The 18,279-nt window shown below is 29.1% G+C and overlaps 2 protein-coding genes across 2 annotated transcripts in view; one reads left to right on the forward strand and one right to left on the reverse strand.

The window, feature by feature from the left end:
• The window catches only part of LOC100159461 (MFS-type transporter SLC18B1), a 75,808-nt gene that overhangs the window by 53,375 nt on the left and 4,154 nt on the right, over positions 1-18,279 (forward strand). The window contains exons 2-9 of the mRNA XM_029487028.1: positions 9,010-9,083; positions 9,201-9,348; positions 10,329-10,397; positions 10,522-10,633; positions 10,761-10,876; positions 12,859-13,049; positions 17,335-17,430; positions 17,552-17,720. Of these exons, the coding sequence (XP_029342888.1) occupies positions 9,034-9,083; positions 9,201-9,348; positions 10,329-10,397; positions 10,522-10,633; positions 10,761-10,876; positions 12,859-13,049; positions 17,335-17,430; positions 17,552-17,720 (951 nt within the window). The 5' untranslated portion in view covers positions 9,010-9,033. The remainder of the gene's footprint in view (positions 1-9,009; positions 9,084-9,200; positions 9,349-10,328; positions 10,398-10,521; positions 10,634-10,760; positions 10,877-12,858; positions 13,050-17,334; positions 17,431-17,551; positions 17,721-18,279) is intronic.
• The window catches only part of LOC100160073 (MFS-type transporter SLC18B1), an 85,963-nt gene that overhangs the window by 24,769 nt on the left and 42,915 nt on the right, over positions 1-18,279 (reverse strand). The gene's annotated exons all lie outside the window — the stretch shown is intronic.

Below are 18,279 nucleotides of genomic sequence, written 5' to 3' on the forward strand. Positions count from 1 at the left end.
GTAGACTTTATGTTAAATAACGTTAAACCAATATTATATAATAATATTTTCAAGTTGAGCTCAATATAGGCTTTAAAAAATAAATTACCTCCTATATTATACTGTCTGCCGATGGTACATTAAACTCAAGGCACGTACGCTGTAGTACACGATATACATCTTAAACGTATACACAACAAGGAATCGGGCTTAAACGTTTACCTACGTATTTTCATGTATTTTACGACACTAAAACAACTAAAACACAATCAGATAAATAAAATCGTTTTAATTTGTTAAATTGCTGGTCTGTTGTGGCAAATATTAGGCGAGATATGCCTACACGGTGTTATGGCGAGTTATGTTATTTTAAAATAAAAACCATAATTTAGATTAAAAAGTCGTTATACTCTTATTCGACAATAGGTACTAATAACCACATTACAATGTTTGTAACTACTTTTGACGGGGCACCCGGGACCAAATTTTACCTGCAAGGCTGCAAAACACCCCCTCTGTACACAATCATACTAGTCACACTAGCACCACGTACATTTTAGATGGTCGTAATATTAGCTATGTTAGCACTATAGATATTATTTCGATTCATACAATATATTATATTATATTATATTTATATTTTTATCATTAATGAGTTATCATTGCTAAAGAAAGTTTAGAAAACGTTTCATTTTTATAAAAAAAATTTAATCACCACGCCAACATTCAGTACAATTGAAACGCATTGTATATTTTATATTTATCTATAATTTTATCCGTATTCAGCATTATCATTTAGCAACGAACAGTTAAGATGAAGAGACTGAGATTAGAATGTTTATGAGAAATTTTAATGTGGTCGTGTTGAACGAGGTGGTGTCGAATGTTTAAGACAGCTTGATCGGTACCCGAGATACGTTTTTTCTCTATAGAATCAAACATGGTTGATAAACAAATATAGATCAAAGCGCTTAGAGATGATACTACGGCTTGCCATAAGTATACAGGATGATCCATTTAAATGTATTCACTCATTATTCTGAAATGTTTTTTTTTACATAACTTGATGTCACTCAAAAACAATATTTCTGAAACAAATTATATTTTTTTCTATTTTTTATTGTTTATTTTTTTGAATGACACCATGGATTTTTAATTTTGTATTCCGAAGTCTAATATTCTGTAAAATATTTCAATATATTATTAAAATTAAATTTTGGACGGTTAGTTCATTAGTTATAAGCATTTTAAGTTTAGATAAGCTGAGTAGAGTGGGCTACTTCGCAAAATGCCAAATGTTATCCATTACTCCGCTAACATAAATTTAAATACTTATAAGTTAAAATTATAATGAATTTATTGTCCAAAGTTAGATTTTTATGGTTAGAAACATTCAGAATAATATTATGCTTTGTAATATGAAATTAAAATTGTGGTGTCATTCAAAAAAGTAAAAAAAATAAAAACTATTACGATAAAAATATATATTATATTATAGTTTTAGTTAAAACTTTTAGAAATAATGAGTGTGGACACTTAAATAGATCACCTGGTATATAAAATGTAGTCAAAATAAAAATAATAAAACTCAAAATTTTTTATAAATTATCTTTTATCATAAGAGTTGTTTATTTTTAAGGAAAAGTTTAAACCCAGTGGTACATAAAAAAATAAACCTTTGAGGTTCTCACTAACCATTGTTAAAAAAAAAGAACAAAAAAAAAATAATTCTGCAATACTCGTTTGATTTTATTTGTAATTTTTACAATTGTATTGCATTTTTGCTAAATATAAGTAAAATCAAATCAAAGAATAAATAAAATATTTACACCTAAAAGAGCTATCTGTCCACTTAGAAACACAAATATTGAACGCTTGGTATTTACGTAATATAATATTTAACAATAAAACGATATAAAATTAAATTTGATTAAATCCTTCGAAATTCCTATTTTATTTTTTTTTCGAGCTATGTCATAGTAAATTCCGTATCTAAAAAAACATCACCTGTATTTATACGTAATTGTTTTCTGCGTTGCATTTAACTTAATTACACATTTACATCTTGTCAATAAAAAAAGCATATTAAATTATTAAGATAAAATTCTATTCCTATATTATAATCATTAATCCGTTGATTGTATGAAAATTATATGTTAAATAATGCAGTTATATGTATATCATATTATTCGTTATTGACGCGAACGTGATGATAACCAAAAAACTTCAACCAATTCAACCATCTTATCGGGCTTAGGTCCATATATTTTGGTACAGGTTATTTTGCAACAGGTGTGTCGTATAAATGTGGAAAGACATATTTTCCAAAGTCGGTGACATTTTTGCGCCTTTGTCGTGACGGGTGGGTTTAGTGGGTATGTCATGTGTATGTATTATGTTATATATAAATTTATAATACATGTCGGCAAAAGTGTATGCTGTTTATACAGTATGTATAGAAACTTGAGCCAGATCGGTTAAGCTAAAATGGGGATACATTATCGTTAAAATTATAAATAATCCAAATTTACCCCTGATAAATTCACTAATTTTTATTCAAAACAAATTTATCTCTCACTTTTATGTTATATTGCTATTAGTTATTACTATTATATTGTAAATATTTTACTTAATGTCCAAACTTAAAATTTAAAAATCTGAGGAAATCGATTTGATGCTTTATCGGGTTTTGAAAGCTAATATAATATATATAAGTATTAAACTTTAATTCCATGAGAAATCACTGTAAACGGAAAAACTTTATGAATGAAAGGGACCATATGGATCAGCATTTTTTTCTAAACATAGTCATAATTACTTTCTCATACATTTATGTCATTATTTTTTTTTGTTTCTAGATTTACTTAATTTTCGCCAAAACACTTTTCAAATTATGTTTTTTTTGCATAACTTACTATTTTACTGGTCAATACTAACGTACCATATACAACGGTGTGATTAGTTTCGTGTACGATTTAAGATAGTATGGTTGTCCAACGAGCTATGATAGGACGGCATAGGATTTAAATCTTGATGTCGGTGATGGGCACTTCTGGTGGACTTTTTTTTTACCTTTCGTTTACTCGTCTTATTGATGTATGTACATTAATTATCAAATATTATAACTTATAAGTAAATAACAAAATAAACATTAATTATTAATTAATATTTAATTAACTAACATCTTAACAATTTTTACTTTACCGCCGGAAGCGCTGAAGGTAAAAAAGTCACCAGGTCACGTAACTTTTGGATTCAAGTCATATTCAGTGTGATGACATTTTTCTACTAGGTTTTTGGGCAACCATACTATCTTAAATCGTGGTTTCATGGTATGGAAAGTTTCTATGAATAGCATATTTTTATTAAAACAAGAAAACTAAAATCGATTTCGTAATAAATCGTTATATTTTATCGTTTTGATATCCAATCTCAAAAAAGTGTAACTTCAAACCAAAACATTGTGCACGCTTATTTTCAATATTTTATAATTGCTATAAGTATAGCATAATAGAGGAACCTTAAACGTATTTATACTATAATTTTTTTTTATTTAGGAATAAACTTTTTAAAAACATAAATTGAAAAAAAAATAAGTAGTATATTTTAATGGCCATATGCGTATAACTTAAAATGTGTTTAAATATGTTTAAAAATCAAATGTGCATAATTCATATAGATAAATTTATGCATACAATTTATAACATAAAAAATAATGGAATGTTTCAAATCAAATTTCTACAGTAAAAATATTTTTGGAAATAAAAAAATATAACTTAAACCGACTGCGATATAATCAATATTTCACATCTTAGTAGTAGATATTTAGATTTTGGAAGAATTTTGACTTTTTTTAACATTTATTTAAATATATACGATCTGTAATAATACTTACAATGAGCATATGGGATGGAATACAATTGGCTTTGATAGCGTGAGGGGAGTAGCTACCCAGCAGTAACACTCGATTAATTTTAACTTAAAACAAAAAACAAAAATTTGTGACTGTATTTGAGATTTAAATGATATTATTTTTAGAAGATGCTTATAATATACTTAATATTATATAAAAGTTTCAAGGATTTACGGTTAATGTTATGCCTTTCTGATTACTACAACAATAAAATAGAATTTATTTTGTCAAAATCTTATGTCTGACGTTCTGTAAATATTTTCATGTGGATTTTTGCATGAATTAATATGTACTGGATAAGGAACGAGGCAAGTTATTATGTAAAAAAAATTAAACTGAAAAGTGCAAAGTTAATCAGCTGCATGTGTCAAGAACAATAGCGCTACTAACCAGTTTCATTCGGAACCATAATTATAAAAATTAAAAATTATGATTAATTAATTAAATATTATTATTTATTATTACAAATTTAATTTTAAAACATAGGTACCTAATATATATTATATTATGTTATTATGAATAATTTAATGATTATTCTGTGGTAGTACTGATAACATAGTACATTAATTATACACTAGGGCTAAAGTAGCGTGGTGTTACACATCTTAGCAACTAGTCCATTAAATTTATTTCCTTCCGTTCAGTATCCAGTATAACTTAATTCGTGATTTTTTGTTAGTTTTTCTCAATAATTAAGAATTATACTGGGATTACCCGAACTTTACGTCAAAAAATACAATATTAAATATTAGGACAAATTCGCAGTTATAACTTATAAACATTTATAACATAACTTATAGCAAATAGACTATATAAAGCCTTAACTAACAACTCTTAGAACCACAATGATAATATTGTTATAAGTAACTATAGGTACCTACATACTCAAAAACATATTTGAGTCAGTTATTTGGAATACTTAAAGATTTTGAGCGACTGCGCGGAGCGATAAGTGTATATTTTGTTTTACAATGGTCAGTGTTTTTTTTTGTGTCGATCTTCATTTTTCGGAGTCGTAATAATATTTTCATCTCTAACTTTGAAGGAAGCGTAAAATCTAAAAGAAATCCGGAAAAAAACTCTTTATGCTATACCAATTTTTGACTTAATCGATTTAATTATTTTATAATTAAATACTTAATAATCGTAAAGATACTTAATTTTCTACACATGATATCACTTTCAAAATCTTCTGTATATTTTTGAAATATTTATAGAAATTTGAAACTTTTGACATTCTATTTTGTTTTTTTCGGATTTATGTTAAATACAAGGTTTCTCATAATTTATTCATGCGGCAGTTAAAAAATATCGAAAATACCCAGACAAACATTTTTTAAGCGTTTAAAGTTCAAATTTTAAACGCAATATAACGATTATTGGGTACGTATTACGTAGTATACGTCGGTATTGACTACCTACAAGTTGATTATAATCAAATAATAAGTATGATATATAATTATATATTATAATTTATAATAATTTTTATTACACTATAATACGATGTTTTTGTCAACAGTTAGATCAATACAATTTGCACACCATATTTTCTATTAACCAATAGAAAAATATTTTGATTATTTTAATAATATCAAATCGTTAAATATCCTTATAGAAGTTTAGAGGCTGACGATGATGATTTATCATTGAATTCAAATTTAAGATAACCACTATAGCGACCTACTCAGTGATAAGATAGACTCTATACAGCAGAGCTGTACTACTACGGTCTTAAAAAGTATTTATTACGACTCTGCATATATTATGCGCAATACCTTCAACTGTCGAAATATGCGTACGATTACATTGTGAGGTGCATAACTATGCTTCGGAGTGCGAAATAAGTGATTAAAATAACTGTGTACTAGGTACCTAACCTACATAATATACGACGCCATTCCTTGCGAATAACACTCGCGTGAAAAGATACATTTGATAAGCTCCACGATACGTGTATGCGTATCATAACCTTTTAGTTTATTAATTTCACTTCAAACGTGGGGGAGCAGCGGAGACGGAATAATATACATGCGAATTATCACGTGAATAAATATTGTAGCTGAAAAGAAGCTACACGTAAACACGTGACATTATAATATTATTATACAGGTATATTGTGGGTAGATGTACATCTGCAGACATAATACGTACCCATATGATAAAATATGCTGTGAAAACTAAGCAAACGTATATTTCTGGTTAGTGGTTACTATGTACATTGCGTTATACATTTACTTTAGTATTTTACTGTGGTGAATAGGTACCTATGTACAATATGTGACGACAGGAATTGGAGTAGGCACTCGACACTAAGCCGTTAAGTACGGTTTTTTTTATACAGATTTAAAAAACGCAGGGGTCGCACTCACCATTTTTTTTTTACACTGTAATCTGATAAAATGTACAAAACTTGTTTCTCATAAATTTATAATAATTTTATTATAAATATAAATATAATAATATAATCAGTTTTATAAAAAAATTACGTTGGCTTACTTTGAAATATTATTATTCGGTACTTTGTACTATTTGTATTTCATTGGAATTGCTTTCAAGATAGGGAAAGATTCAATTGACAAAATATTCACATAAATTAGGAATGGTAGTGTCTCGTGCGGGACGGAGGACACTAAATAATATATTATAATTTATAATTGATCAGAGAAAATATGAAAAATAATTATAAATACGTATATTAATATATACAGTCATAAAGATATTGACAAGTATATTCATGCACATAAAGGGGACAATAATGATAATACGTAGTGGTTCGGAATGAAAAAGAAATTACATAATAACAATAAAATTAAAGTACCCAAAACTCAAAAGGTATTGAAACAGTTTGCACCTTGTTGAATACACTTTTTTTTATAATCCTAAATTGTAGAGTATAGAGTAGAGTATTATATTCGTTGTAATTTAAAACGTTTTTTATTTAAGTTATATACGATACTACGTAATTAAATAACTTAAGCAAAGTAAATTTTTACACTGGATTTAATGAAATGTACTATATAGAGGTCCCTTACATTCATAGTATTAAGCGCGTGCATAGTTACATAGTTTAAACCAAATTTTTGAAGTCGTAAGTATACCACAAGAGTAAAAGGTAAACATATAAAATTAGTGTACCTATACTCGGTCAGTACATTTTTTAACTTGGAACTAATAAAAAATATTACATCTGTTGTGTACGCTATACGGTATTTTGAATATTATATTTTTGATTAAAAAATGAACAATATGGTATAATTTATACCTAAAACGAATAATAACTAATATTTTGGTAATCATTTATAATTACAGTTAGAATGATTTTTAATTTTAATGAGATTTTGTTGTACGAACAAACCCATATTTAAAAGGTTAAAGGTCAATATTCTATAACAATAATTGTTATAATTATTATTTGTAGCTCAATATCTCAATGGATATTAAAAAAAAGTAGGTAATGACATTATTATGGCGTATAATATAATACATTATAAGGAATTAACACAAGCGCAATTGGAAAAATATTTTAGAGTGCTTAGAATTTTAATATTTCTCAGGTGTCCAAAAATTATGCAAAATGTGAGACGTCATTTTTTAAACAAAACTATACAATTTTAAATCAACATGGTTTATACAAAATACAATTATTGTAATTATAAAATATTAGGCATCTAGCAGATCTAGACACTAGATATTAAATATAATGCCTTATTAAATATTTATTTGAAAACGAATCTATTAACACTCAAATTATGACTAATTAGTAAATAAATACACCCTTATTACATGATAGGTAATATAACCCACTGATATATTATAATGACTAGAAAGGTATTTCTACTTTTATTCCATTGTATAAACGCGAGGAAAGAATGAACACGCATAGTATAAGACATTCATAAAAAAAAGGCCTATATTATTCTGATTCAAATAAACGGTCTTGAAGCATAAGCATAGTCTATTTAAGCACTCGTTCTTAACATGACATTTCAAGCAAGTCTCAATTATAAAAAAGTGTACTGGTTGCACACTCTGCTGTACAGTAGTTGACGATTAATAATAATAATAACTGTATGCATTTTTAACAACGAAATAATTTTAAAATTTTCACGGTACAGACGAATTTCATCAAAATTCTAACTTTAAGTAACACTTATAAAAAAATACTGTAGAGATGACAGATGAAGATGAAGAAATTCAAAACGAAGCTTTGCCAAATTACCAAGTGCCCTCTACTAATAATATAAATATTGGGACATTCTTGTTGGTGTCTGTAACATCAGGAAATAGAAAAAAACAAAATATCAATATGTAGCAATGGTAAAATAAATTTCCAATGACATTTACCACATGAATGAAGTGAAGTCACTTGACACATCTAAAATAAAATTTTAAGTATGTGATAATGATTTTTGTTTAGTGTTGAAATTGATGAAGTAGTTGTGGTTCTTAAAACACCAACATTTGAAAAAACTAGAGAATATATTATGTATGTTTTCTAATGAAGTTGATGTATTTGAGACTTAACTTTTGTTAATTTACCAAAATTGTTTGGGCTTTTTGGGTGGAGCGAAAAATTTTTCGACATGGAAAAAAATAAAAATAAATGTTCAAATGTCTATGATTAGCTCAAAAAGAGTCAAAATGTTTTGAAAATGTCAATATAAACAGTTGGTGAAAATTCAAAGTACCTCAAATTAATCTTTTTTAAGTTATATCAAAAAAATTAAGTAGTACTGGTTTTGCTGGGAAATCAATATAGTACCTACGTATTTATCGCTCCGCTCAGAATCTAGAGTAACGTTTGCAAACAGCAAGACTCATATTATAGAAATAGTTACTGAAAATTGCATTCACCAATAAAATACTGATCGCTGGTCACATAAAAATCTATTACAAATCGGAATAATATGTACAGTGTATGTTATATTGGTTTATTTCCGACGGTACCATTTTAAACTAATTTAGTGAGAACAAATTGTAAAAGTTTGGTAATAAATCTGGTCAGATACTCAATAAAATCATGTATTACAATAGGTACAAATAAATAAGTACAATGTATATTGTAGGTACAGTATTTTAAACACTAGTTTACAAATTATAATTGTTATGTTTTTCAGATACAAAAGGTTGGGCTGAAATATATGTTGGTGATTGGCATCGTATTGAACGCTCTGTCGACCATAGCTTTCGGGTAACTTGAACAAAAAAAAATAACCTACGATATTTATCGTAACTCTAAAAAGATATGAAAATTTCACGTACACGTAAGATCATAATATCATGTATTTTTTTTTTTTAATTATTACAGATATTTGACGTACATCGACGAAAGAAACATTTTCTTACTGTTATCGCTGTGCCTTAGGGTGTTGGAGTCTTTGGGCGCTACAGGAGCGATGGTAGCCGCGTTCTCGTTGACGGCCGTCTCTTTTCCCGAATCGGTTGCCAGCACTTTCGTACGTATATTTATCACTGTACTTAAATAACATTACGATTTATATTTATAAATATAAATCAACCCCCCCCCCCCCCCCCACAAAGCACAAAACATCATTCTTGTATTTCCCGTGGTGAAGTTTTTCAAATGTTCATCAACATTTTTGATGTTTGAAATTGTATTGAAAAAAACTCGCCTGGAAATAGATCATACCAAAAATTAAAGTAAACAATGTAGGTAACACACGCCTTCAAACATGCAAACATCACCGCCTAAAATCTTCAAAAAAAAAAAAAATGATTTAAATCAATAATTTTTGTAAACGAAACCAAATGATAGTGACATAAAATAAAATTGTGAACCAGCGTACAGATTTTCGCTAGTGAATAATATGTTTTCAAGAATACACCTACTCGTTTATTGATGCAATAAAACATTATATTATAGAGTTTTGTGAACACGTGGATAATAAAAATGCAAGTTGGTGCGGCGAAGCGATTGTTTACAAAGCACTAACTTAGTTATGACTTTCGATACAGTTGAGGTACATCTTGTAGTGAAACGGCTCGAAGGCTGTGTTAAACTCTAATTAAAAATTACAAACCTGCTACTATACCTACGTGATGTAATGTAACACGAAGATATTCGTTTTAATGTCTGAAACTACAGTTTTTGTGAATTAGTTTTTAAATTGTTCACGGTTTTGAAAAATTTCATCAAACAAATTACTCGAATTAATTATAATAGTAAAAATATATTTATATTACATTAATACATATTATTATATTTCTCGGATTCTGGAACAATCATGATCTGTAGACAAAAAATAAAACTGACCGATTAATCTATATATAATATAATATAGTGTACCTATGTCCTATACAGTATATATATTACTATACAATTTTATATACACTAATAAATAACACTCTCAAAATATCCAATCGATTAAAAATATGTTAAACTAATGATTTATTTTTATATTATAATATTATATAGTCCGCTCTTGAAGTATGTTACGGAATGGGATACATCGTCGGACCAACTCTCGGCGCTTTGCTGTTCGAGGTGAGCTTAGACTTTAATGGACCTATACTTAAATTTGTATAAAATAATTGATATTTTTTCGACTTTTCTACCCATACTATTCTATTCATATTTCATAGAAATTATAACGTGTTCATCTTAACAGGTTGGTGGATTTTCACTTCCGTTTGTGGTCATGGGCGTCGTCACACTTGGAACGTCGTTCCTGGTGTGCATTTTAATGAAACAAGACGTGCCCAGTCCGACTAAGGCTAAAAGTGAGCATTTACAACCTTAACCATGTTACACACTATACCAACGATATCTAATACAATTGATATTGTCGTTGACATAATAAATATAATAATGATACTTAATATTGATTATATATTGTGTCCGTTGCAGCAAAAGTAACACACCTCATGAGCGTCCCTACAGTGCTCGTAAATTCTATCGCAACAGTGATAACAGCCACAGCTATGGGATACTATTCAGCCACATTGGAGCCACACATTCGCGGTGTAAGTGACTATCTATTTTTAAAAACACTAAACGATTTCAATAACGTATCTATAAGTATATATAAGTACTTCTTCCAAGAGTGTACCTACTCAATAACGATTTAATTAACAAACGTTTATTGCCTCATTATTTTTGCGAGTGTTTCACAAATCGAGTACCTACCTAGGTACTTGTAAACGTCCGGCAATAACAAATAAGATCGTATCTAGTGTATAAATTGAAACTATTGTTATAAACTATTATCTGGACGTAATTTTTATAATTCGGCCAATGTTAATATAGACGTTGTATTATAACAAACACCCAAACCTTACTGGATAGTATGTAATGTATAATATTAGTTATTCAATTATTACATTATGTACATACTATGCTCGATAACCAAATTAATTGCATTGCTGGACGTGTACCGACAACGAAATATTATATTATTTTTATTCATATACATTTGGTTTCTCTTGGTTTCATTGAATAAACTTGTGTGGAGGGCCAGGGTTATATATATCGCTACACGAGTATGAATAAATAATAAAATATCGTATACGCGCTTTACGTTTAGTACCTAGTAGAATATTAAACCGAAAATAACACAGAGAAAAGAAAATCGTGATCGTTGCATTGTGACTATAATATATCAATAAATATGACACGGATAAAGTCTGTTCACCCGAAAGTTATTAGTCAATGATAATTTATGGAAATTCACAACTAAATTGGTGAGTGATGACAATATAATATTATCTCAAAATTATGCCTAGTTTACGTTGTGAATTCTTAATCTGAAAATATCTGTTAAATAGCTGCATAAAAAGTTATAGAGGAACAACATAATATTATATTATACACTTAGGGCCATTTGCACCGTCTACGGTTAAACTTCGATTAAGCTTAATCAGCTGATAACAGATATTTAACCGGGCAAATTCGGCCGATTAACCTCTGGTTAACTTTAATCAGAGACGGTGCAACTGGCCCTTAAAGTTTCAATTTATTCGTTGTTCGACTACATTTTACATTTATTACTACGTCTCGTAATGACTACCACAAGACAGAGTCGTGAAAGAATTTTCAAAACTTTTGGGTACAAACTATCTTATGACAAATGAAGAACTTTCGGCGGGACAACAGATTTTATTTTAACCGTGATTTCAAACACCTAAAATATGCTTTAACATTTTGTACGTTTATCATTCAATTAAAATAATATAGTCAATTAGAAATTGCACACGATCGTCGTAGACTAATGATTTTTGCATGGAGAATTTCATTATTTTCTGCTAAATATCAGTAATAATAATAATTAAAGGTCTTACGATAAATTTTTTTGTCTACAGTACTGATGAGACATACCCATACACGATATATCCATAAACTAGTTTAGGTATATACTAGATAAGCGTTTCTCAACCTGTGGTACTTACGTGGAAATCTTATAAGTGGTACGCTAAAAACATCTCTCTTTATAAAAAAAAATGGAATGGATCATAATTCGCATAAAATTTTATTTGTTATCTATAATAATATGAATAATAATTTACCATATTTTCTTTTCTTTTTATGCATTCAATGCTTATATTATTTTCATCATTTTGTAGATAATTCCTAATAAAATAAAATTTCGTGCATTTCAAATAACATATATATTAATTTGATAGGCAAAAATAACGTTATTTGGTCAAGTGGTACATGCAAACTGTGTAGGTGGTGCCCAGATTTTAAAAAGGTTGAGTACTAGACTAAGGATATAGTTATACTCTCTGCAAGGTTATAGCAGATGAGGTTAGACGTATACGTGTATTTCGACACGGGCCCTGATACGGTTTTCATTAAATTGTAATATATTATATTATTATCTAAAGTAAATCGTCTAATCAAAATTTAATCAGGCACACCCGTGCACGAAAATATATATCATATTATAACGCGTAATAACACCACATACACACGCATTTTTGTTTATTTTTTTACCTTTGTTCCGCAGTTTGGACTTTCATCGGTAGACGTTGGGTTCGTGTTCATCATCAGCGGTGGAACGTACGCACTGATAGCGCCTGTCGTCGGATACGTTTGCGACACCGGATTGAATCCCAAAAAAATTATGATCATCGGCACAATCCTGACCGTCATCAGCTACTCCATAGTCGGGCCGGCGCCGTTCATGCCGATAGAAAAGTACGGACGAACAGTATTAATATTACGTTGTTTAACTGTGAATTTTGGTATCTAGATTACATATCTATTTGGTGGTATAGGTAACGATAGAGCACACGATATAATACGATAGGTGTACTATGTCGAGTGGTCTCCAGAAAAACAACGCACGTTCGACGAAAGTGTATCAAATCAAAAGTGGACAAAAGTCCGAAATAAACAATTTAGTACGTAGCTTATGAACAATCAGTGAAGATGTCTGTATAAAGTGGTTATTTTAAATTGTATTTCGAGGAAGCTTATTAGGCATTATTAGCTTGGTCAACTTGCCGACCAACCACCACTGGATCGACTTCTGATGAATTTTAGAAAAAAACATAGCGATAATTTGAATATTATTTCAAACTGTAACAGACATTGACGTAGTGTAAAACTAATCTACAAGTAAAAAATGTTTGAAATCGAACCAGGTAAAATAATGAGTACTCGATCACTTCAAATTTCACAACTTATCTGTTCAGAAAAATTCAATGAAGTTTACTGCGTCATATAATATTATTTATGAAAAATGTCATAACCTTTGAAGAAAATGAACAAAACAAAACATACAACATACAGCGCGTTTATATTATGTACAATCACGGACTATGTACCTATCTACTTGAATATTATGATAATATACATTATATACATATTAAATAATAATTAAACTTAAAAACCTTGCACGATTTCATACCTAATTGTGTTAATCTTAGGGTTTTTACATATCGATCATATCTCGGACGACGATCGTGTTGAATACATTTTTTTTTTTATTATTAATTCTGAAAATGTACAATCTGCAGTATTTCATAACATAATAAGTAAAAAAATGACTGACATAACACTATTTATTATATAATGAAAACAACACATGATCACAAAATTAGGGAAATCATCCACTGATGGTATACCCTCCAAAAATAAATAACAATATTATAGGTTACGTAGTAATAATAAAACAATAACTGTAGGTTAGTCTTTACTTTACTACACCGCAGTGTTAATCGTTCTAAATTTCTAATCACCTTGTTCGACAATCGATACAATTTTTCTCTCGTATACGGAAAAAGTAAAATTATTCCAACTTGAGATAGGTTATTTTATGCTATTTTCTACCTGTGCCGATAGTCTGTGTCTGCATGCGTCCTTTCCGAGTCCATGATCAATACTATTCACCTACATAATGGTGACCTGTCGTCTGAATGTAGGGAATATTTTTCACGGCATTTATGTGGTCCAGTATTTTCCGTGTCGTAACTGTTTGAGGGTACAATAGAAAATTGTAAAACGGTGCTCTCATTACCTATAAGACGATATTTTTTCCAGACACCTATAGAATATATCCTATACGCATATAATACTTACGTACTTACACATTTATACCTACAACGTCCGTGGTTTTGGAATAGTAGATATAATAATAATAGGTATAACTTAATGCAATGAAGTTTTGTGATTGTCTCGAGCCCCCGGGGTGTACGAGTCAGAATCAGAATACCTAATTAATATTGCTTCCTTGGGATATGAAGGAAAAATTCGTTATAATCAAACTAACGTCAAACCGTGTTTTCGTCAGAACGTGAAAATTACGAGAAGATGTAATTATGAAAATCATGTACCACCTAAATTATTGTAAACGTATGCACGTTGTTCACAACGTAACTTCTTATGTACGAGATTTAAACTTACAACTTACATAATATAATAATTGATTAACAATATTTAATGGTGCCATTTGAGTGCATTCAAAAACCTCACAAGTAAAATCATATTTCGAGTGAATTATTATACTCTAAATAGTCTTATCATGTCTTGACAATGTTATAATTTTAATATTTTATATACTGTATTAGTTACCATTAAAGTACCTATAATATAAAGTCAAGCCGCCGATTTTACATAACATTTTTCTGAAGGCCGCGAATTCTCATTAATAATAAAATTTACATTTTATTTTTAATTGTTGGTATAGGTTCAATGCGTAGTTACTGTATCAAAAACGATATGATATTAATATGTATTATTGATTAAGACTTTGTACCTGGGCACATATTATGTAACGAAATAATTATAATTGAAAAGAATTATTTTTTGTTTGAAACTAATTGAGCTTAGATTAGAATGCCGGCAGTAGAGGTCGCACAGTGCCATATTATATATTAAACCACACTGTAATGATAACAGATTAATTGATAAGTATTAATTGATATGTATTAAGTATTATAGGTTAGTTTCATATAATACTAATGTATGTTTTTAAGATGGTCTCTGTTAGTAGACATTCTTTAAATCAATAATAATTTATGTGAACTTATTAAATTAAAGTGTTATTAAATAATTTAATAAATGATTAATTAATAAATAATTATACACACACGGACTGAGTTTCACAGGCGCAATTAGGGTTAAATTTATGGGGGTGCTAGATTTATATTGACTAAAGTAAACAGTGGAGGGCGTGGCCCCCCACACCCCCCTACATTCAATACACCTTCGCATTAATCTTAATATAAACAATTATCTATAACACAATACATTGTGATCTATCTAGATATTATTGTTCTGATATAATTATTATGAAAATGATAAGGTCTTAGAAATAATTGTATCCAAATACCTATGACATAATATTATAGTCAATAAAAATGCAATGATGCTATCAAAAATTTGGGAGTGCTTAGCATCCCCAAATTGCGCCTATGCTGAACTCATGGTAAAAAAAAATACTTAATTTCGTTTAAATTCTAGTTAAAAATGAGGACATAATAATGTATAGGTTGGCTGGGCATCGGGGCGATTAGTTCTATAGTTTTGCCAGTATTCTTTATACTTTATTGTCATAAAAAACATTCTGAAAGAAAACCGTCGCATTCGACGATTCTGAATATGAAATCACTCTAAATATACCAAAGCGGTCGGCGATTCTGGTGTTACCGTTACTAAATGTATTTACCTTCACTCGTCGAAATTTTCTACAGCTTAATATAATAAAACTATTCAACTTTCCCGTTCAAAATTCAAAATTGAAAACGTTCCTGAATGACAATCTAAGCTATAAAGCTCATTTAAAATGTGTCAAATATATCAATATGGATTTTGGACATGGATAAAACTATAAAAGTACTTTTCATAAATGTATGAACAAATAAATTAATTTCTAGTCAATGTAAAATATCATGCATAGTCATAAATTAGCATTTTAGATTATAAATAAAGCGATTTATACACAATTTCTTATGACATTTTTTTTTCTCATTATTCACGATTGAAAAAAAATATTACGTGGACATTAGGTAAAAAAATGAATATGTAATTTATTAGAAATGTTCCCGTTAATTGTATTCAATAATTAAACAAACATTTTCGTTAGGTATACCGTTTCAATTTTAGTAAATTACAAATGAAGGGTTATAAAAAAAACTTCTTATCTTAATAAAATTACTCACAGTCAATTACTATTATAGTAAAATTAATTAATCTGTTTATTCTACGTCACAAAAAAAAGAGATTATAATTTTACAAATTTGTTTGACACTTCACAAATTATAGTATTATTGGTACAGTAAGTACTTATACTTGAATATAATTAAATTATTAAGGTAAAAAATTAAGAAAGTATAATATATTTATTTATTTTAACACTTTTTTTAAATTGTTTAGATGATATTATAATCATTTGAGTTTTAATTTTTGACGTTGATGCTACAGTAATGTATTTGTATTTACATCAATCGATATGTATATAAGTGACTTGCCCGACTTATTAAAGATTCGAATGTTTAAATATTCAAATCGAATCAGAAGTAAATTTATTCGATTTGGACGTCTTAAATTTAATTTCAAAAATAAAAAAGTGAAATAAAATGTATATTTAATGCCTCCAGTGTAGGGCTGTCAGAACGAATGACTTGTAAATATTTTACAAGTATCGTTCACCACCTCATGATAGATGTATATGAGCGCATCACAATAATTTATTAACCATACTGACACACTCGAAATAATAATGATAAAAAAAAAAATACGAGGGTGGTTTGTGTAATCTAATAAACAATATTGTTTTCTTGATATTCAAATTCATTTTTTATGTACCTGTGTGTTTTTTCTTTTCGAACGAGGAACGAAATTTTTTTCATTTTATTTTGTTTATCTCCGTTCGCTGAGAGAGTGTAAAATATATTATAGATCGTCTTATTCCGATCAATTTGTACCATACTGAAATTGTTCATATATGTTTTAATCGTAAATTGCATTTTTTTTCTAGATCCATGTTGTGGGTGGTCATTGGATTGGTCATACAAGGAATCGCGTTGGGCATGATCTGCGTACCCACGTTCGTAGATTCCATGACGGCTGCCTTGTAAGTCATACAACGCACGCACAATTAATAATATTATAAATTATAATAGTGCAGATAAAAATAAAAAGCATATAAAAAGCAACAACCTATAGGTGAGTAACGTTTATACTTTGTTCTACAGCCAAAGCGGTTTTCCGAACGACATACACACTTACGGACTGTTGTCGGGCATCTGGTCATCGTCGTTCGCCCTAGGTGCATTTTTGGGCCCGTCGATAGCTGGCGTTCTGTACGACTTGGTCGGGTTCGAAAACGGCACGTACTTTGAGATTACGTTGCACATCGTATTGGTGAGTATCGCAGTCTTTCCGTACATTGATGATGGGGGGAGGGAGGAGGAGGAGAATAAATAATGACGAAAACTGCGCATTTTAAGTATTTATGCAACGTACTGCACACGCGACAATATCATCAAATATCGTGTAAATCTGATAGCCGATTACAGTAATATATAGAACTCGATAATCAAAATGTATTAATATATATTTTATACAAATACGACGAGTATTGAGAGTCAATTCGACATTATTTTTCACATTCGCCTGTGTGTATAAAGTGTACAACCATTAACCATGTTTTTAGAGTTTTGGACGCATATAGAAGCCTAATGGTTTTCGTCCTTGCGTATATGGGTCTCGAACCCTGGACCTATAAGCGAGATTACTATTAGGGCAACCCGAGAATAAATAAAATATAAATCAAAAATTCAACTGTCTATTGAAAGAAAAAAAAGGCAGAAGATATAATATTGAATAGTTTTGTTCCGTATATTATATTTTGCCATCTCATAATATTTAAATGTAGCCCTCGCACTATTTATGCGTACGCATTACAATATATTGATGTATA

This window comes from Acyrthosiphon pisum, chromosome A1 (assembly GCF_005508785.2).
Source record: "Acyrthosiphon pisum isolate AL4f chromosome A1, pea_aphid_22Mar2018_4r6ur, whole genome shotgun sequence".
Lineage (NCBI taxonomy): Eukaryota > Metazoa > Arthropoda > Insecta > Hemiptera > Aphididae > Acyrthosiphon > Acyrthosiphon pisum.